The sequence below is a fragment of the Mus caroli genome, unplaced genomic scaffold (assembly GCF_978045245.1).
Source record: "Mus caroli unplaced genomic scaffold, Mus_caroli_1 scaffold_1, whole genome shotgun sequence".
In the NCBI taxonomy this organism is placed as follows: Eukaryota; Metazoa; Chordata; class Mammalia; order Rodentia; family Muridae; genus Mus; species Mus caroli.
Genome location: NW_028227256.1, coordinates 149,270,024 through 149,292,933, shown reverse-complemented (window position 1 = coordinate 149,292,933; position 22,910 = coordinate 149,270,024). Strand labels below are relative to the sequence as shown.

At 40.7% G+C, this 22,910-nt stretch overlaps 1 protein-coding gene across 7 annotated transcripts in view; it reads right to left on the bottom strand.

Annotated features, from left to right (window-relative positions):
* Positions 1-751: 751 nt before the first annotated feature.
* Positions 752-22,910, bottom strand: part of Edem3 (ER degradation enhancing alpha-mannosidase like protein 3) — a 66,072-nt gene continuing 43,913 nt past the window's right edge. Inside the window, exons 14-21 of one of the 7 annotated variants that reach the window (XM_085841906.1) lie at positions 19,118-19,283; positions 18,743-18,897; positions 17,609-17,765; positions 15,690-15,881; positions 14,874-15,039; positions 11,506-11,691; positions 10,405-10,452; positions 752-4,718 (exon numbers count right to left, since the gene is read on the bottom strand). In XM_085841906.1, coding sequence (XP_085698032.1) covers positions 4,315-4,718; positions 10,405-10,452; positions 11,506-11,691; positions 14,874-15,039; positions 15,690-15,881; positions 17,609-17,765; positions 18,743-18,897; positions 19,118-19,283 — 1,474 coding nt within the window. In that variant the 3' untranslated portion in view covers positions 752-4,314. The remainder of the gene's footprint in view (positions 4,719-10,404; positions 10,453-11,505; positions 11,692-14,873; positions 15,040-15,689; positions 15,882-17,608; positions 17,766-18,742; positions 18,898-19,117; positions 19,284-22,910) is intronic. The other 6 variants (XM_085841927.1, XM_085841911.1, XM_085841931.1 and 3 more) reach the window with 6 other exon arrangements.

The window sequence follows — 22,910 nt, the reverse complement described above, 5'->3', positions numbered from 1 at the left end:
CCTGGAAGGGGGGAGGGTGCATAGTGAGGCTGGACTAACTGCCCAGACAACCCCAGAACAGACTCTATCACTTGTATCCTTCAGTCTCAGATGAGAGACATGCAAAGCAGGAAGGGAGTGTGGCTGAGTGAAGGTTAGCAGAAACTGGGGTGAAGCAGGGCTGAGGAAGAGGGTGACCCACTGGGAGGAGCTCGGGTTTACCTCTGGAATGAAACCAGAGCTCCCATCCACTGCCCAGTCACTTAATTTAGTAGTTTGACTAAGATGCCTGGAACTTGTTCAAGCCTTAAAACTGATAATGATCACAACATGGTCTTTAATGTTATCTGCTCAGAGAACTTGGGATAGCAGAGTTCAGAGCCACTGAAACACATGGCTTCTTGGGAATGAAGAGCAAAGGGCCAAGGCTAGTGCACTGGTTTTAATGAGGTGTGCCACCACTACCCTCCCACCACCACAGGCTCTGGCATGTAAATATCTGATTCCCAGTTGGTGACACTATTTGGGGAGGTTTAGAGGCGTGGCCTTGCTTCTGCCACTACAGTTTGCTGTTTCCTGCTTCTGGTCCTAGACGTGCGCTCTCTGATGTTGTGCCACCTCGTTTGATGGCTGCCACTCCCTGCCATGATGATGATAGACTCTGACCCTTGGGGACCATAAACCCAAAGTTGCTTTTGGTCATGGCTTTCAATACAGGAATAGAAAAGGAACTAATGAACCTACTTTTGATGATAATATTAAAAGAGGGCAAGTAATTTTATTAAGTATAAGTAAATTCAGACACAAATGTTACCAACAGTGACAGAGAATTATTACTTTTTTAAACTGTAGTTTGTACTAGGTACTATTTGAGTTTTAGAACTGATGCCTGCATGGGTTTCTATACCACAAAACACCTGCAAATTCACTGCCCTGGGGTAAAGAGAAACAAAAGGAAAACAGAGATATCAAATTCTAGATATTTGTACAATGATTCTAAAAATTCAAAATTTAAAACTAGACCAGAATATTTACATGTTTTATTAAATTTACAATCAGTAATATAATCAAATACACAATTATATACAAGGATTATATACATTTTGCCCAGACTTTTACATCACAGTACATAGTTTCCATTAGAAATATTGTATACATTTATCACCAAACAACAAAACCCAACAACAGTAGTGTTACAGCACCTGTTAGTACAGACAGCTTTTTCATAAATTACATCATAAGAAAATATACGGCTGTAAATTGGGCTTTTAAAAATGTCTTTTATAAAATCTGAACATACAATGTTTCATTCACAGAATGTTTTTTTCTATGTTCTGACTGTAGCCTTGTGCATAAACAACCAGTTGGAGTATTTATGAATGCTACCCTCCCTCCCCCTGAAGTTGTAAGCACTATTTGAATTTCTTAGGCTGAGCTTTCTTAGGATGGATCTGGCATGGAGTCTGGTGAGAGAACAAACGCTGGCTTTGTATAAGAAAGGTTTAGATGATGGTAATTTAAATCTAAAAGAATTCCCGAGAAAATAATTACATTAGTGAAATTGAAGTCAGAGAGTGCATAATTTGTCACTTAAAAATATCTAACACTGTAAAGAAAAAGGGAAAGGAAAATTACAAAATAATTTGTTCTAAAACAATTATACTTTTTTGGAAGCTTATTACATAGGTTAAAAAGAAAACAGAAAACCTACCTAACAAAATACCCCACCCCAAACATATCTAGTAAATTACTGTTCTTTCACATTTAAATTTTATGGGGAAAATATTGCAAATTAGGGCATATAATTTCAATGGAGTTTTTATGTGAGGAAAAAATACCTAATTTTACTTGATAAACAAGTTTTAAAACTTGAAAATACCTGAATTAAATACTTGCTCTAACAGCTAACCTTTAGCTTTCAGGTAATATCCGCACTTGATTCCAGGTTTGTAAACATTATATAAATCTTTCTTAGTCAAACGATTTTATGGCTGTGGTGATCATTTCAGCTCTATTTCTAAGCACTCAACATTTAACTGAGGTAGACCAGATGTTTCTAAACTCAGGGTCTCAGAAGTCCCTGAATCTTCAGCAAGTAAATAAAATATCTATGAAAGGTTTTTAACAAACATTAACAACAATGAAAAAAATTTTAAAATCTATGCTGTTGGAATTTCCTAGTGAACTCAAAAGACTACTGTGTGGCAGGCAGTGTGTCAAATCAAAAAGGATGGAGACTCAGTTAGAATGTCGTGTTCGGATGCTGAACACATTCCTCTTTTCTGACGTAGGGGGAATTGAGTATTATTCCTTCTAGTTAGTAAGTACAATGTCTTAAATTTATTTCTTTAAAGGATTTGGTTTTTCTAAACAAATCAATAGGTGCCTTAATGAAGGGCAACAGCTCCTCCTAGTGGCCAAAGGAATGTAAGTGGCAGTCAGCTGGCTTTTCCTAGTGTGCCATGGGCTCCCCTTCATGCCCTTAAGTTCTCAGAGGAAAAAAAATGCGGCTTTGATAACTTAGCAGAGTTTGATTTAGTCAACAATGGCTTTGAGCTACAAATACAAAATCAATCCATAGAAGGCTTCTGTAATCAAAGTCGCCAAGGAACATCTGTTCCCTTCCTCCAAGCCCCAGTCCTAGAAATCAAGTCAAGTAATTAAGCGTCAGCTATTTTGGCAGCTTTGCAAGGAAATAAAACGAAGCACATCTACCCTTCTGTATACTCTATGTATTACGGTTCTATCTTCTCACACCAAACTTACCATGCAGAGAGACTAAAATACCCATGTTTGCTGTCAGGTTTAACTACGAGTTAATGAAGGCCTTGCCATACTACCCCGGCCCCAAGGAATTCTCTAAGATTCATCACTCACTGACCATGTTTTGTTGGACCTTTTGAAAACAGGTATTTATTCCCTTATAAAAGGGCACGCTTACCTGGGACCTAAGACATGAACTACACAACTACAGCACAGCACTGCTGTCATTCATGGCTCCATAGATAATCTAAGTCATCCAGTACCTCAAAACCACGTTGTAGAGAAAAGTTACTGTGTAATGCCATGGTAAAAAGGAATGAAGTCCCTCAAATATTCCTTTAGAAGCAATTAAAACAAGTTCAAAAATAAATAAAATGAATAAAACCATGATTTCAATGTAGAACTATCAATAAGCAAAACCAAAAATAATTAAATATGACCAGCTTCAGACTGCTACCCCCCCCAAAAAAAAATCTTTTTCTTTTACTTATATGGCTATATAGATTTTACACAGGTCACCAGAGACTAATTTTCAAGTCCACATTAGAAGGAAGGAGTATTTGTTAAAACAAAACTAAACAAACCTAAATCCATGATTTAACAGAAAATGTGACAGACTCCAGCTTCGAAGGAGAAAGACAGTAGTCACCCCGGGACTACAGTCCACTACCATGGTTTCTCATGGCTCTATAAGATAGGGAGATGGAGCAGGGCTTGGAGACGAGCCTTCCATCTCAAACTGCATACTAAAATGGATGGAGTAAGGCTGATGGTTAGAGGAACCACCTTAAGAGAAATGAACTAGAAAAGACTTCCAATCTACCCCACCAGGATCTAATGCTGAGTTCCATCTAGAGTAGTCATAGCTTCCCCAATGGGAAGTTGATATTGCAACATTACAGTTTCTCCTTCTCTATTTACCCCGAGCATTAAGCAACAAATTTCCACACTATCTACCGGACCCTCTCCATGGCCCCATAGTAGGTCTTTATGGAGACCTATGGGAAAAGTACACTGGGTCACCTTTGGTTAAATGCTTAGGTCATTGTTGGGAGAGGGAAAGAAATCAAGTCGTCCTGGCCATTGGTCACTGATTGAAGCATGTAACAGCGATGCGCAGAAACTGTCATTGCCATAAATGCATCTGCTTCAGAGCCCGTAGGTCACTGAGCGAGCTCCTGTGAAGGCAGCAAAGCCGCAGTGCCACAATACTCACCCAAATCTTCTCCAAACCCAAATCAGAAAGCGACACTGACTCTGTTCCCAGGTTCCATTAGCTGAATTGGCTTCTTGTCTACCCAGGAGTGGCCAGTCATCTTTCCCTGGCCAGGGAGCTGCAGGTTAGATGACACCACCATTTGAGGGCTTGTGAGTTTCCACTTTGGATGGGACAGTCTCGGTGAGGTCAGCTCTAACACAGCATGCTCCAGGTTCCTATGGTGACTTCTTACCCAGTCAGAACGTGCTTGAGCAATGCTCAGAGCCTCCCAGGAGAGCCTGCTTGGTACAGGGTGTCACAAACCACAGTTTACCTCTTCTTTTTAAATATCTACCAGCAGAGTCTTTACAGAATCATAGTTCATCCTTCTCCATCATTTCAAACGCTTCTATGTCTTCATTCCAGTCTGCTAATATGGAATCTATAGGCTGGGCCTTTGTACCCCAGCTGACATTAGGACTGGAATCTTCCTCAGTTTCTGATTGTTCTTGAAGTTGGTTATCTAAGTCTGTACATTCACCATCGAGACTTGTAGTCTCCTGGTTTTCTGTGGAACTAGATATCTGTTCAGAAGGGGCAAAGCCGGCAGCTTCTTCACTGTCTGCTGGAGATGCCTCTGAGTGAGAATCTGGAGGGTTTTCAGGGCTCTCCTGATCAGCCAAGTCGACTGTCTGAGAAAGCGAGAGCATCTGCTCTGCGCTCTGATTCTGAGAATCATTTTCAGAAGACGGCTGGTCTTCATTTTCCATTTCGGGATCTGCACAGGAAAGAAGCAAACACATCACTCTCCCTCTTAACAAGTGCACCGCACTCACAAAGTCACCTGGTTTCTGCAGTGAAATAAACAAAGCGGCCAATCAATGCCAAACAGAAAGAACAAAATGCCCTGAAGGTCTTACAACCGCAGTTTCAGTACAGCTGGGAGTGCGCTGCCAGTGAAAACCAGCGTCCCTGCAAACGGAAGGGGTAATAATAACTAGCAGCATAGCCCTGACTTGTATGAGGATTACTAAGGAACAAAAGCAGCAAACAAACATGTTAAAGTGCGTATAAAACTTCACCATCACGGCTAGAGACGGCTCAGTGGCTCCGAGTGCTTGTTGGACAATGCCATGCAACAAGCTGGTGTCTCATAGATACCTGTAACTCCAATTCCAAAGGACCCTATGGCCTCCATGTTTATGTATAAGCATGAGCGCGCGCGCGCGCGCGCACACACACACACCTATACATACAATCAGGCATACATATACAATTTATTAATACCTAAGTTCAAGAAAGCTTGTACACAAAAACATCCTAAATGCAATAAATTTTAATAGCATATATCATTGCTAAAACTTGAAATCATATTTGTTGGAAAAGTGAAATTACCACTCAGGGATCCACTTAGATTCAAACAAAAAAACCTGATGGTTACAGTCATTAATATGACTCATCAAAATATTTTCATAAACTGAGATTGTTAATAAAACTATTACTGTGTATTAAAGTTATTCTAAAATTCACTAGGAGCCTAAGCAGGTACAGTTTTTGTAATAAACATCAAATATGAAGCCCTGGAAGTCCTCTGAGTTCCTACACTGCAGTATTTAATGGTCTTGTCACCACTGCCCACATCCCGCTTGCCCTCTTTCTGCAATGCAGCCAACAGAACTCTGCCAGCTGCCTGGTGCCGGAGAGAAAATGAGGAGTGAAAAACTAACACTATATCTGTCTTTAAGCATCTCACAGCCCAACGAGAAAACAATATCCACAAAAACTGGATATGTGTGCACATAAAAGAAATATCCCACTTTTAATCAGGGAGCTAGGCACAGGCTACAAGGAAAGCTTGCAGTGATAACATCCGAGGGCCCCTTCTGAAAGGAAGCAGAGCATGGGGTGGGAGAGGGAAGAAAATGGACCTACTAAAAAACCCAACTAACCCTGGAGGAAATGTGGCCAGGCAGGCACATGCGGGTGGGCATGCACCGAGCTCTCAGGTAGCATCGCCTTAGGGAAGTTTCTGCACACACATGAGCACACACACTTACTCTCTCCAGTTCAGGGTTAGAGTCTTTGGATGGTTTAAGTAAGAACTGTCACCCACAGACTTGAGGATTGACACCTGGTCCCCAGGTGCCCTAGGTGGTGCTACTTGGGAAAGTTTAGGAGGTAGAGTCTTCCTGGAGGAAGTGTTCACTCAGGATGAACTTTGGGAGGTTGATAGCCTAGGGCCACTTCCATTTTCTTTCTCTGGTTTCTGGTTAAGGCTGAAGATGTGACCTCTCAGCTGCCTGCTGCCATGCTGCCACTGCCATTACAGATTCTAGCCCTGTGGAAATGTTCTCTAAATCAAACTCTTCTCTAAGCTGCCTTTGCAGTGGTGTTCTGTCACAGTAACAGAAAAGCAACTTAACACAGGTGGGTTTCTGGTTTTCTTGTTAGTTTTTTGCAGGGGAGCTGAAGGTTCAGACATCTTAGCTTCCTTCTCTTTTCTTTTCAATGAAATGCCTTATTTCTCTTATTATTTTACCATCTCAGGGTTCTGAGCTGTGAAGGCACAATTAAGTAAAAAGTTGGGAACCATGGGGGTGAGATTAAACAAAGAGGGAGCTCAGCACTAGACGACCATAGGTTCAGGAACAACAAAGTCCTCAGGCTTCTCTTTGTACTACTCAAGTCTAGAAGGGCAGGACGAGTGCAGGACGAGTGCAGGACTGTCCTGTCGAGTAAGGAAGACTGCATGTGGCTGAGACCCTTCAGAGGTTACATTATGATCTGGTGTCTAGGTAATGCCATAAACAACAGAATAACCAAGGTAAATATAGAAAGAATACAAGTATTACCTATATTTTTAGACTATGACTGTATACTGAAACTAAAGTGTGGTGGTTTGAAGACAATGGCCATCAGAGCCCACAGAGAGCTGCACTATTAGGAGGTGTGGCCTTGCTAGAGGAAGCACATCACTGGGGATAGGATTTGAGGTTCAAATGCTCAAGTCAGGCCCAGTGTCACTCTCTCTTCCTGCTGCCTGCTGCCACAGAACTCTTAGCTACCTCTCTAGCACCATGTCTGCCTGGATGCTGCCATGCTTCCTGCCATGAAGATAATGGACTAAGCCTCTGAACCTGTAAGCCAGTCCCAACTACATGTCTTCCTTTATAAGAGTTGCCGTGTCCAGGACAGCCAGGGCTACACAGAGAAACCCTGTCTCAAAAAACCAAAAAAAAAAAAAAAAAGAGTTGCCGTGGTCATGGTGTCGCTTCACAGCAACAGAACACTAAGACATAAACCAAACCTAACGCCGGGCGTGGTGGCGCACGCCTTTAATCCCAGCACTTGGGAGGCAGAGGCAGGCGGATTTCTGAGTTCGAGGCCAGCCTGGTCTACAAAGTGAGTTCCAGGACAGCCAAGGCTACACAGAAAAACCCTGTCTCGAAAAACCAAAAAAAAAAAAAAACAAAAAACAAAAAAACCAAACCTAATTTTAAGAAATACTACCAAAGTTAATAAAAAATATTGTAAAAAACCTAAGTGCAAGCATCACTAACTCCTCAGTAGAAGCCCAGCATCTAACAGTGAAACTGTACATCTTCCCTAATATAAGTTAAAAAAAACCTTCAAAACAAATTTATGACAGGTATACAGCTCATATTGCTTAAAATATACAATGACAGTAAAAATAAGAGCTGATTAAATTTATAGATGTGTTCCAGAACAGGACATCATCACATTTACGTTTTTACACACTATAAAAATATGCAAATACATGATTTAAAAATGAATCTCATTTCTACTTCTTTTAGCTTTTGAATTAAAGCTGAAATTCTAAACAGATTCAGTAAGGGAAGAGATACCATGTGAAATGTATTCAAAACAAAACTTAAGTAACTTGCAGAGGAATAAACACATAGGTCAGAAGAGCAGAAGCACAGGCACTGCCATCTGTAAAAGCCTGTGGACCCACAGGACAAGAAAGAGCAGGAACAGCAGCCAAGCCAGCCTGGGCTCTGATCTGAGAGGAACAAAGATTCAAAGGAGGTACCTGTCACTGTCTAAAGGGTGTAATGTTGATGCAGAAATGGCGCATCAAAAAGCCAAGAAAAGTCCAAGGAACATTAGTGGGTCTTACTAATCAAAGGGGAAGATAACATTGGTGAAAACTTGAGTTTGCATGCTATACAATCATTCACTCACCAGCACATTCTATGGTAACTAAGAGCAAACCTCACATAGTTAAGAAGAGCTATATATTAAACAATCATATAATACAATCATTGAACTATATTAGGAGAAAACCCTTATATTCTGCCAAGAGTGAGAAGAAAAAGGTCATACAGAAGGTGGCATTTGATTTGAGAATAGAATGGCTAAACTTCTCAAAGAAGAAAAGAGTCACAGGGATGTAAAAACCCGACAGGTGAATCCACACAGAACCTGACCATAGCGCTGGGCACTCCTCTCCAGGCAGAGAGCCATCTGCTCAAGTCTGAGGCTTCCCTTGCTAGAATCAGACCTTTACGACAGTCTAGCACAGCCCAGCACCAGGGCAGACACACTGAAACCTACGTTGGATGGATTATTTGAGGACTGAGACTGCTTGGCTTAAATTCAGGGCAGTCTATAAGACAGGACTCTTTCTTTTAATCTCTTTTCCATTTTCTGTCTGATGTTTTACCTGATAAACACACAATAGTAGCCTTGAAAGCATTTGTCTCTAGCCTTGAGGGCTGCCTGTTTTGTAGGCTGAAAGCTTGAGAATGTACTCGATCTTTAAATGCTGATGTTTTCCTGCATAACAAGAAGAAGAGGACGTGGTGGCGCACGCCTTTAATCCTAGCCCTTGGGAGGCAGAGGCAGGCAAATTTCTGAGTTCGAGGCCAGCCTGGTCTACAGAGTGAGTTCCAGGACAGCCAGGACTACACAGAGAAACCCTGTCTCGAAAAAAAAAAAAAAAAAAAAAGAGAGAGAGGAAAGCTGACTGTAAATTGTAAACTGCATCAATTTAAAGATAATCAACACATTTTTTGTTTGTGAGACAGGGATGGAATTTTTAAATTTTAAAATTCAAAATTTGAAGCAATGAGACACTAAGAGACACAGTGTTAAAACTGTGTGTTGATAACTTAACTTTAGAAGTGTCAACAGTTTCCCCAAGGAAGCAACAGTTCTACTTGATAAATTTGTAGTGCTTTCGCCTCTGAAGAATGTATAATATCTGAACACTGTTGCTAGCAGGTAGAAGAACAGCAACAGAGACATTCTAATCGTCTAGGGTCTGGGAGGAAGCTTGTCTGGGGCTTCTATTCCCTGTATTATACGTGCAAAGGTCTTCTCATCAACAAGGAATGTGACATCATTTTGGAAGGAAGATCTGAAGACATTTTGCTGCTTGCATTAGGTACTTATTACTTGAAGGTCCCTTACATAACTCTAACTAGAACTCGTGACGCAGAGCTAAGAGACAGAAAGGTCTTCTGGGTGTCGTCCCATGTCTGTCAAAGTACAGGTGAAGAACTACCGTACTACAATAGTCTGCTGAGTATGTCCAAGTGTGGGATTCTGACCCAGGCTTCAGACTCTAACTCAGCACAGTAGAGAATGCAGGAGCATCCACTTCTACCAAACACATCAGCCACTGCTGATGCTGGCAAAGCACATGAGCTATTGAGAACCACTACAGAACTTAACTTCTTAGAACTTCTTAGTGAGGAAAGTGGCTGATCCAATAGAGTTAGTACCACTGATCTATCTTACAGTGATAAATATTATACAATTAGAACTTGTTGGGTTGGCTAACACAGTTATACATTTCTCAAAGCACTATTATATACACAAACCTTAAAACCCTTTATCAAACGACACTATAAGATTAACAGCTCAATAAAGTCTCAGATTATCAAAGTGCTCTAAAATATTATTTACATAATTCCTTCTTAACACATAGTTTTTAAGGGACTACTATCCCTTAGCAAGTCTTTTCTAGTAAAACTGACGGTCATCTTCCTTACACTCACTCTGGTGGGGGACACTTGCTTTCCTATAATCATACAACTTTACCTGCTGTGTACCTCTCACCTCACAGGAGCTTTAGACAGCCAATATTTTAAATATTTTAATTTGTAAACAAAAAAATGATGCAAAGTAATAGTCTCTTATATAACAATGCTGCTATTAGGGTGACTCATGCATGGGCATGGATTAGTGAATTCAGCTAGAGTATGGACTATATAATTAATAGGATTGATTCTGGAAGGATCGATAAAGAATTATTATTATTGGATAATTGACTGGACATGGAAGTTATAAATTACATTAAGTCATATATTATGGTACTCAATGAAGCAAAATTATATATATATATATAATTGGTTTATTAAAACAAAATTATATATGCATATGTGTGTAGTACATACACATGCATATATAATTGTTTTTTAATGCAAGATACTTACTACTGTTAATAATGTAGCTTGGAATCATTTTACCTTTTAATATGGCTGCTGAATTCCAATGGCAGCACAAGAAAGGGAAAGCAAAGGCATTACAGAGTTATACAGCAATTTTAACTTGCCTGCGTTTGATGCACAGCGGAGCAGGAAGGGAGTGAATTTTGAAAAAGGGCCCCAGAAAAAGGAAATCAAGTACACAGGAGGGTTTGAGAAGATGAGGACCTGCTCATATTCTGTCTCCATGGCTACACATCCTTACACACCCCACTCATTCACTCCACTGCTCTCAAATAGCTATCAATTCAGAGACTCTCAAAGAACAAAGCAGTACAAGAAGACAAAAGACTGACTAGGATAGCACTGTACTGTTCACATTTAAAAAAGATGTCTCGTCTGGGAACTAAGTGGTTTTGAGTATCTGTTAACACTCACAACCCCTTACGCACCATATCACAGCGTTCATTTAAGGGAGATGGGCTCGGACAGTGCCCTCTACACTGCGGCCTAGAATGACCGCTACCAGGAGCAGGATCATAGCCTACATCTGACATCCCACTTCCCCTCAGCTCCCCCATCTCCTCAGGTGTGAAAACTGTGTGGCCTTTACACAGTGGCTTCTGAGAACTTTCCGTTTGTAACTCCTGTAGTGTAAATCCCCATGAGATGAGGCGCTGTGGCCTTACTAGAGCTGTCATCAAGAGTGGACATGACAGTACAGGTTGCTGGGAAGACCACTACTACCATACTGTACGCCACACCCTGCATGCAAAATGTAATTCTGAAAGCATTCTAATTCAGTCAGCAAAACAAATTTTTTACTATTTATAATAATAATAATAAATTACTATTAATATTTTGTAATATTAATAGTAAATTATTTTTAAACACCTTATTTATAATTTAATTTATATTATATATATGAAAATAGTAAAAATAATAAATGTTAATAATATTAAGAAAATAAAAACAATAAATTACTATTGTTTCCAAGAGAAAAATTCAAAACCACCATCTAACATTGTTCCTTGCTTTACCAGTGAACTAAAAATAAAAACAGCAAGCCTAGGTGACTTTGGTCGGCAAGCTGCCCGCCCTGGCTCTTACCTCGGTCTCTGGCTTTGTCGGAGAGGAGCACCTCCACCTGCTCGTGCTCGCGGATGGCGTCCAGGATGATGCTGCCTTCCTTGCTGAACAGGAACAGCATGGGGATCTTGATGTCGTCTGTGTCCTTCCCATCGCCGGCCATCTGGAACAGGGGGGCTGTGTCGCTACTGCTCCCCTCGTTGTCATCTGGCCAGAAAACAAAGAGGGAGTCAGCGCTTGTTTGTTACCTGCTAATGGAAATGCTCTTATGCACCCAAAACAAGTATAACCTTTAGATGAGCTAATTTTATGATTTATCCCAAGGAAATAATTGAAAGCAGCAAAAGAAGTTTTCTAGACTGCACAATTATAAACCACCCTCAATAAATTATTATGAATTACTCGACACAGAAAACAGTATGTGGAAAGCACAGCACACCAGTCTCATGACTGGACTATTTTCCTATATGTAAGGAAAAGCCTCCACAGGGAAGAATTTAATGAGCAGGATCACACAGGTCTAACTGTGAACGAACTTTTAGATTTCCTCTAATGGTTTTGTTACAGTTTGAACATTCCGACTTCAGAACTGTAAAATGCTCTGAAGTCACCAACTTTAGACCAGGGATTACTTACCTGGGAATAAGCTGAACTAGACAGTATTGTTATTTCACACTGGTTAATTACCAGTTAAATTCTCTGACTATGTAAATGTCAATCACACCCCCTTTTATCACACAGCAGTGATACTGGAAGTATCCCTGAGTAAAGGAGAGTCCTGTACCGCATGTTCGGCTTCCTCGGTCCAACTAGGCAGCAACAGTGTGTCTTTCTCTCAGTAATGACTGATCAGACAAAGGATGGCCGTCTGACCTGTGACCTGCTGTGATCCTAGAACTGCCACACAGAAACACTGTCTCTGCCTGTAAACAGTCCATGTAAGTGACTGGGACTGTGTGCCTGGCTGCCTTTTGGGAACTGTGGACAGAGAGGGAGAGGGAATAGGAGCGGGAGGAGGCACAGCTACAAGAGACCCAAAGCTCAGACAGCTCCGATGAAGAGAAAGGTGGGACCTGTCAGCTACGGCAACGCTCAGTGCAGAGTTTCCCAGATGTATGTCCTACTCTTGGGCTGAATGAAAATTATCCCTTCCCAAATAATAAACAACCTCCTTTCTTAAAATAACAAGTAAATTATTACCTCCTATAGTCAAATGCTTTCTAAGGTAATTTGTATTTTTAGTCCTCATAATAAAAAATTAAATAAAAATACAAATTTACTCAAAGTAAAAAAATTGCTTTATCAGGAAAAAACTTAGGGGAAAGAAGTCACATTAAATTTCTTGCTTTTAATTAAAATTTCTGAGAACAACAACAACAACAACAACAAAAATCTCATATTTTTGTTCCACAAAACCCAGTATAGGATTTTGCACCAATAGCTACTAAAGAAAATGTCTGACCTGACAGTCTTTTTTTTTTTTAAGATTTACTAATTTTACATATATGAATACACTACACTGTAGCTGTCTTCAGACACACCAGAAGTGGGCATCAGATCCCATTACAGATGGTTGTGAGGCACCATGTGGTTGCTGGGAATTGAACTCAGGACCTCTGGAAGAGCAGTCACTGCTCTTAACCACTAAGCCATCTCTCCAGCCCGACAGTCTTTACATATCATAGAACATCGTGAAGACTCTGCCCAGAAACTGGGATAATCTTATATGCAGATAGTTTTAAAAAGATTGATGTATACATCCTACACTATGTTTTATACTTTAAATCTCTGTTTTTAAGTCTTGGTAAGTAAGAAATGCTCAAAATCACAGTGACAATAAGATACTAAGTTCTTCAGTATAGAGTAACCTCAATGTGAAAATAGCCAAGGACAAACAGCATGACTTAGGGGCTGGGAAGGGGCTCAGTTGGTACAGCACCTACCACACAGCATGAGGGTGCAAATTTGGATGCCTAATACCTGCATAAAAGCTGGGTATTGTGATACACATCTGAAATGCTAGCACTGGGGCTTAGGGCAATGGGCAGACCCTCAGCGTTCACTGGCCAGTCAATCTAGCTAATTCATGAGCTCTGTAAAAGACTCCGTTTCAGAAAATAAGATGGAGAACAGCTGAGAAGACACTATCGCTGACCTCTGGCCTCCATGCACATGTGCATGCACACACAAACCTGTACATATACACACTTAAAAGAAAAAGACTTAAGTGAGGAGTCAGAAAAATTTTCCTGTAATTGGTCACACAGTGAACACTGTTGGAACTACCCAACTGTAAATTCAAAGCATGCAGAGACAGTATGGACATGAGCCACTTTGGCTGTGTCTCAGCAACATCTAAACTGAGACACAAGCTAGCAGATCCACGCCCAATCTGGGTTTAAACTATTAAACACAATTTCTCCTAAAACTTTTAACTAATAAAATCTATTCACTTAAACCAACATTTTAGTACCCATATAGAATAAAGGTAGTAGTAAATAATCTTTGCTGAAGTAAATCTAAATATTTAAGTATTCACATCTTGTTTTTCATGATGCTAAAGTCAAAAGCAGGGTCATCCCTTCAATGCCATCCCCCCAGCCCTTTAATGTCTTATGTACTCTCAGTGTAGAAATGGATGCTAATTAAGGAAAAGAAAAAATGCAAAATGAACCTTCCCAGTCACTTCACAACTGATGTGAGATTCCAGTCTTCCACTTCTTTCTAAATATATGCCTTTTTACCTTAGACATACAAAATTTTACATTCTTGCTGATAATCATGGCTTGTTAGGGGAAAAAAGAGAGGGGGTAAAGAATAGCAAAACACATGGGCAAAATCAGCTAAAACTGGTCATTTGTAACTTCAGTGGGAAAACTCCACAGGGATAAAATGTTCTACCATCTAGTGCTTATGTGTTGCTCAGTATTATGTAGCTCACAAAACCCTTTTCAGAAAGAAAAGATACCAAGTAACTGGTAGTGCTAACACTGCACTACCAGACTGCGGCAGAGCCATGAGCTGCACCCACAGGTATGGGATTCCAAAGCCTGCCACCCTGTGGAGGGACAGAAGTCTCTAGAGGCTGCCCCCCGCAGGTAGCTGAGTGAGTTACCTGGGGACTGTAGGTCTCAAGGACAGTTTCTTCTCCAGCGTGTGGGCACTTTTGCAGCACTCTGACCCTCCCACCTCACCCCAAGTATTCTCGCTGACATCAATATACAGAAACCTCTGGATTGTGAAGAAATGATCACGTCACTGAACCAGCTCTCCTTTATGTTGTCAAAATAGAAATAACCTGAACATCGCTTTAACAAGATTTTTAAAAAATAAAAGGACAAGGCCCCAATCATCTCCTCTGCCCAATACGGACCCAGGGGACCACTCACCGATCACGATGCCACCGATGGCGCCAGCATTCTGAATGTTGCGTGCCTTTTCTGCAAACATGCACTGTCCTCTTTGTATCAAGGCAATTTTTCCCATCACTGCCTCAGGGTTAGTGAGCTCTGAACAACCATTATATGGTTTACTGCTTGCAACAAATCCTCGTGTCTGTCAGAAATAAAAGCAACCTACATCATCTTCAATTATAACCTAGTCATTTTAGTAGCATGAGCTTTAAGGGAAGGGTGCTCCCTCCCTCCTTCCCTCCCTCCCTCCCGTGTGTGTGTGTGTGTGTGTGTGTGTGTGTGTGTGTGTGTGTGTGTGCACCTACAAAAGCTACAGGTCAATCACCAGTCTCATCCACCATCTTTTGAGACTGGGTTTCTCTCAGAACTTGGGGATCACAGGCTGCCCAAGGGATCCTCAGAGATCCTCCTGCTTCTGCTTCCAATGCTGGGATTAAAAGAAGGCACTGACATGCCTGGCTTTAATGCTGGGGGTGGACTCAGGTCTTCATGTGTGCACAGCAAACACTCTAATGACCACAGGCACTCAGCCAGACAGCCACTCAAGAACACTTTAATTAAAATGCAGGATCTGGATGCTCAGGTAACGCTGCGCTGTGCTGCGCTGTGCTGTGCTGTGCTGTGCTGTGCTGTGCTGTGCTGTGCTGGGGACTAAAACCAGGTCTCACTCAGCTGAGTATATGTTTCCACCACTAAGTCCCCCAACTTCTACACGTAAAGCTACTAAGTAAGAGACAAAGAAGTCAAATACTTAGTATTTAAACTCCAGTAAGCTTACCAGAGTGCACATACCTCTTTGTGTTTAGATAGATCCAGCCCAAACTGAGCTGGTCCAGCAGTTAAGACGACCCTGCCAAAAAACGGGTGGGAGATAATCTGGACAGCTCGTGGAGGCAGCTGCTGCTCCTTCTGTTGCTGACTGGACAGCTCTATCATCTCCTGCATGAACCGCAACCCATCTTCAGCATCAATTGAACTAGCAGCCTATGAAAGAGACAGATTCAGTGGAACTTAGCTGTCCTCATGCAAATCTCCCCATCCTTTTGATGTCCTAAATTACAAACTGTGCGTGGAATTTCTCTCCTTTTAGTTAAGGTTCCCACTAAATATCTGCAATCTACCTTGACCTCAATACACTACTTTCATCAATTAAATTTTCTGAAGACAACTGTCTGCAACTTTTCTCGCTGTTGCATTCCTACTATACACGCCAGCTCTGGGGAGACGTGAAACTGCCCTACATCAAATGCCCTAGCTCCCTCCTCCTGCTTGGTTACCTCTCCTGGCTTCCCCTTTGCAGGAAAAGAAAGCTTCTGCTGTCAGAGAAAAACACAATTCAAGTTAGGGCCGATAGAGGCTGGGATGCTGAAGGTGGGTTTAGGGTGAAGTTCAGAATGAGCATATACACACGTCCACATGCACATGTCCGAGACATCAACCACTCAAAGCTAGCAGCGGAAACAGGATACTGTTAAAGAAGAGACAGGAAGAATGTCACCTAGCGTCTTAGATGGGCCTACACTGAGTGGGCGTGCCAGGGAAGCAGAGCTACAAAGCAGTCTACAAGGCAAAGAGTGAGACCTGAGAAGGAACTATGCTGCTGGAATACCCTGGGAGCCAAAAGGAAGAAAACATCTTAAGAGAAGGAAAATCAACAGTTAAGCAAAGTTACACTGTATTAATGATTAAGAGGCCACAGGTGGCCACTACTTCAATGGTGGCCAAAGTAAAAGTATTAGAGATCCACACTCACAATTAAGGACCATAAGGATATAAAGAGATTCTTAAATCAAAGTCGGAGGTGACAAGAAAATAGATAAAAAGCCGGGCGTGGTGGCGCACGCCTTTAATCCCAGCACTCGGGAGGCAGAGGCAGGCGGATTTCTGAGTTCGAGGCCAGCCTGGTCTACAAAGTGAGTGCCAGGATAGCCAGGGCTACACAGAGAAACCCTGTCTCGAAAAACCAAAAAAAAAAAAAAAGAAAATAGATAAAAATGTGAGGGAAAGGTGCTGTCGTGGGAAACCTGATTTGAGAGTAAAGGTCGTCTGAGTGTGCTTCTAGATTAAAATTACTCAGAATACTCTGCTGTTCAGCATCACGGGACTACTAATGTAATTAACTTAGAGGTTTCTTGTTATAAAAACTTTAAAGTAAAAGCCAATAAAATTTATCTAAAAAGTATGATATATTTTCCAGGTAAAAAATATGGGAAGCTTGGTTTCTATGATGAATGACCAAGATTAAATGCTTTTGGGAAGCTAAAACAGTGAGAAATATTACTATATGAAAATTAAAATTAACCAATAACTCAAAATAAAATAATGGAGAGACAATGAACTGAGAAAGAAAATTTAGCTTTACATCCTCTTTTTGACTGTAGTGATATAAATGAATTATCAAAACTGATCACAAGAATTTGGATCTTAGCCGGGCGTGGTGGCGCACGCCTTTAATCCCGGCACTCGGGAGGCAGAGGCAGGTGGATTTCTGAGTTCAAGGCCAGCCTGGTCTACAGAGTGAGTTCCAGGATCAGCCAGGACTACACAGAGAAACCCTGTCTCGAAAAACCAAAAAAAAAAAAAAGAATTTGGATCTTTCCAAAAGACTTCCATGTGTGTTTCCTCCTCAAGCTTCCAACAGTCAAATGCCATCACCCTATTCAAGCTACAGAGCAGAGAGACAGTACCTAGCCCATACAGCAATGTCTTACTTGGATTGCATGTTGGACCAGCTGGACTCGCCCATCTTTGAGGTGAATCAAACTCACCCCCATCTTCTTCAGGATTTCTAAATGTTCAGGGTTAGTGGCCATAAAATCTCTGGCTCTCAGAGGAGGCTTAGCTCCACTTCTGAAACTCTCCTCTCTGCTGAAAAGAATCAGAAGCAAGGCTTACAACTACATATTAAAATAGTGAAATATAAAAATAAGAATACTCTTAGTCGATATTTGCAAAGTAGCTAGTTTTAGACCTGGGAGAGCTTCAATTTGTCTTCCCATGCATAATTCTGCTTATTAACACACTGTGCCACTTTCACCCTTCTGTGTATGCATTTGTGTGTGTGTTCCAGTAAACTAGATCGTGTATGCTGGCTTTCTCTGAAAACATATATTTCTCACAATTTTTTCCAGTTTTAACTTTTAGAAATTGTATGTGTAGTGGTGTTCTGTCTGCATGTATGTCTGTGTACCATGTGTATGCAGTGCTTTCAAAGCCACAGGAAGATGTCATATCCCTGGGTCTAAAGTTACAGACAGTTGTGAGCTGCCATGTGGGTACAAGGAATTGAACCTGGGTCCTCTGGAAGGGCAGCCAGTGCTCCTAATTGTTGAGCCACCTCACCACCCCTTACAATATTTTAAAAGCAAAATAATCCTTTCCTCACTGAATAACAATAATGCCTACTTTATTCTTTTAGTTCCTTTGTCGTCAATAGCCTTTATGATAATTATCTAGATACAAGAAGATGAGTTTGTTTATATGCCTCCCAAATAAGTTTAATTTCAATCAAGAGCAAGAAGGAATTCTAAAATCAATAAAACACAAACAAAGCAATACAAAAACTGTCTTTCCACTATGCAGAAACTACAGAGAAAAATTAGCTAGATCAATTTAAAAACTGTTGTATATTATCTACTATTAGGCAAAAATATGAAAAAGTTCACATAAATTTTATTCAATAAAAACTACAAATCTCCGTATCTCTGGTCTAAGTGAAACGTCTTTTCAACTATTGTTATAGCTCCTTAAGCATAGTTACTTATTATGAATTAACTATATTATTAAATGTAATGGTGTTTATCATACAGTAATGATGGTATTAGACATAAAAGGGTACATCTTACACTCTGATGATGCCTCTCGGACAGCTCTTATCCACCACGTTTTTCAAGGGTTCACGGATGCTCTGAGCATACAGTGGATCATTAGGAAAAAGAATCTGAGTGTTTGGGCAAGTCCAGTCAAAATTACTGTCATCCAGTTCTGTGTATTCTGAGGTCTAGAACATAAAGAAAAAAAGGAACTAATAATAACAGTGATACTTAATATTAGGATAAAAAAGAAACAAGAGTGATGTCCTAAAAGAAAATGAGACAATACTGTAAGTAACCCCTCCTACCAAGCATATTAACTAAGTTCTAATTATGGGTTACTTCTTACTTAGAAAAAAACAAATTATAAAAGTGAAAGGTGATGAAGGCATTTAATTTAAAACTCACTGTGTTCTTCTTTGAGATGCTTCGGTTTGTGGTGGAAAGCCAAAGCGGTAACAGATGAGCTTCTGTTGTAAAGATATAGTCTTCTATGTCAAAAATGATGTCCTCTTTATCAGCAAATAACAGGTACAGGTATTTAAACATTTCAGCCAAGAAGAAAGAATCCATTCTAAATCAAAGTCACAAATAAATATTTAAAAGTCCAAGTATCAGTGATAGATAGTCAATATAACACAAAGTGTTTCAATCCTCCCCTGTCGAAGTAACCTGAACCACTCTGATCTTTTTATACCACGATGGCATAAAAGATCAGAGGAGCTGCCTACCACTACTGTTAATTTTATCAGAAATTCACAAAAAGAAACCTGTAAAATATCCCACACAAACACAAATTCAAACCACTCTACTTGTTTTTTTTGAGACAGGGAGCTTTGGCTGTCCTGGAACTGGAACTCTCTCTGTAGATCAGGCTGTCCTTGAACTCACAGAGAGCCACTTTCCTCTGCCTCCTTAGTGCTGGGATTAAGCCTAAGCCACAACTGCCTGTTTTTGTTTTTTTTTTTTAATTTATTTATTTATGTTTTGTTTTGTTTAAATGTAGGTGTGCTATGTCTGCATGCACCCCTATATACCAGAAGAGGGCATAAGATCCCTTTATAGAAGGTCATGTGGTTGCTGGGAATTGAACTCAGGACCTCTGGAAGAACAGCCTGTATTCTTGATTGCTGAGCCATCTCACCAGCCCCAACACTACTCATTCAACAGGTTTTCTACTATGGAGAATACGGCACAAACATAGTAAGTAAACTTCCAGATGAAGGTACTAATGAGACCCACACAAGAATCTTATAAGTCATGTTAACACATGAACAAGGCACATCACTTTTGTGGTATTTGTTATGCAGGCATTTACGTAATGAAAAGACTTTAAAGGTATCATTTATAAAAGGTTCCATAAAGTAAACACAAAGACCCAGGACTGTAGGCACAGCTTTGTACAATACTTATGTCCCAGAGCAGTAAGCTTTTATCTATTTGTTTACTTTATAGTTGAGGAGAGTAAGAGGGACAGGTGGATATGCCTTCACAAATAGTTTAATGTTACAACATTTTAAAGAGAAATTTAAATAAATTACATGTCAGGAAAAGAGTATATAGGGAGTAGCTGGTATTGCAACATCAAATTTAAGTAAATTTACTACCTCCCACACCAAGGCACCAAGGCTTTGACAGTAACACATGCCTATGGTGTATTTAACAGGCTGCATCGGATCATACTTCTCACCAAGCTCAGCTCTTGGCTCATAGAGGTCCTCAGTGATGCTGACTAAATTGAATGCAGATTGAAAGGGCATTAGTAAGGATGATGGGAGTGGTGAAGAACTGGGCTTTAAAGATGAATCTCTTCTGCTAAGGAGGTCACCAGCCACTGGGACATTACCTAAAGACTGTGACTTCTGTTTCCTGTTCTGCAAAAGGAACAAAACAGCCGACTTACGTATCAGAGTGAAACCACAGCTCTACTCGTTCCTGTATCTGAACAGCTGTGTGGTGAGTATGGGGAGTCAGAGGCTGACACTGGTGTGTTCTATCACTCTCCGCCTTACGATTTGAGACTAAGTTTTCCAGCACACCTGGAGCTAGTCAGCTGGTTAGACCAGGCTGCCAGTGAGCTCTGAGTATCCCGCTTCTGCCCTGGTAACTCTGAGCGCATGTGGCCAGGCCCGGCTCATCATGTGGATGCTGGGGACCACACTCCTCAGGTTGTGCAGCAAGCATGCTACACACTGAGCATCTCCTGGTTATAATACTTTAAAACCTTGTGGCCCAATTTTGATGCAAACCTTGTTAGAAAAACACTGCCCTGTGAGTCTATACTAAAGCTTACCCCAGCTCCCCTTTCTGAGTGCTACTTTGAGAACTGTGACTGAGAGGGGTGTTAGTGAGAACGGTGAACTGACAAGTGTCTGAACTGATTATAAAACATGTTGTGTAAACATTTAGAAAAGAGTAAGACAATTAGATCACTCATCTCTAAGCTCCAGATGATCTGGTTGTGTCTAAAGCCAGAAATACATACACAAAAGCAAACGCAAAGGCACTGCCCATGTCTAGCATGACCACCAATTGCTCAGCATTGTCTTAGGCACATGACAGCAGGGTCTTCAAAAGTTTTCATTTCTTTTTTTGGCAATTAGATTATTTTTAGTAATCACATATCACTAGAAAAATACAAATATTTTCTTCTTGAAAAGTGTGTCTGTGTATGAGTGTGTGTGTGTTGCATGTGGACGCCTGTGACTACAGGATAATGTCTGTAGATCTGTAGGGGAATATGCACCCAAAGCAAACAGCCTGTCACTAAAGTTCACAAGTGCCTTGTAGAGGAACTAGTCACAATTTCAATACAAAATTCTTCCTTGTCAATTAGAGAAATTAGATTTCTCTAAGCTGAAGGATACTGAAAACCAGCAGTTCAGCCAAAAGACTTCTGATATGGTATTCAGTCCCAAAGTTTTGTCTAGGAACAAAAATGAAAATTCCCTAAACTAAATATAAAGTTCTAAATTCATGCTTTTAAAAAAATCAGCTTCTAATGAAATTGAAATAAATACCCAATAAAAAAATATGGAAAAAAAATCAGCTTCTTAAGATCAAGGCAGAAAATATGCTTATTAGCAGTCTAGAGCTCAGTATTTGAGACTAGCTGGGTCAGCCACAAGTTCAATATGAATTCAACAAAATATAGCTACTGAAATAAAAACAAAAATAAATGTAAAGGCAGTTAATAATACAATATAATGAAGACTACATGACTCCACATCATTACAGTGCTATTTCTGGTACTGGGCACATCCTGAGCAGAATTGCTAACAGTGTGTGTGTCTGTGTGTGTGTCTGTGTCTGTCTGTGTGTGTGTACACACATGCATGTGTACATGCACAGTTTTGTTTCAAAGCTGAGGATGAAATCCAGGACTGAATTCAAGCTAGGTAGGTGTTCTACCACCAATCTGTATCTGCAACCCATATAATTCAGGAGATATTCTATATACTAGGCTACAGTCAAAAAAGGAGCGAAGCAGTGGTAACAAGTCTAGCAACAACATCATAAAAGGAGCAGTGGGTAGCAAGGAGAGAGAAAGGAAGGTTGGTAAACTCTGAAAAGTGAAACCTCTTAACAGAATACCCTACCTCTCCTCTAACTCCCACTGTGTCCTCTTTGCAGCATTTATCATGCGCTTCTAACCTCTCTACATAACCACCCTGCTCACTGACCATAAAGCCCTGGAGGGCCAGGACTGCATCTCATCTATCAACACTAACAATTAAGTAAGTGCAGTGCCTGGCATAAAGTAGGTGCTTACCTATTGTTCTGTGAATAGACGGCTGCTATCACATGGCTGGCTATGCCAATGTATTGATTACAATTCTCACCTAGCCTTATCACATACCTTGGAAGCAATTCTCTTATTTTCCCTCTAGGGTTGTCCATCTTTAAAATGAAGATTATGCTGGGTTTATACTTCCATGGGCTGCTGGATCAAATGAGTCGAACATATAAAGTGCTCAAAAGAGCACCTGGACTACAAGGAAGTGCTTGCTTTCCTATTCTGCTGCTGTTTGTAGGTCCACTTCCCAAAACCTAGCCTTTCCTCATCAGCTACAGTAAGGGAAGGGAGTCCAAGGCTAGTTAACTATTTCTGAAACACTCTGAGAGAAGGACCAAGGACCAGTACTATGAGAGTGTGAGCACTGCGTTCCTCATGTCTTAGTTACTGTGAGAGTGTGAGCAC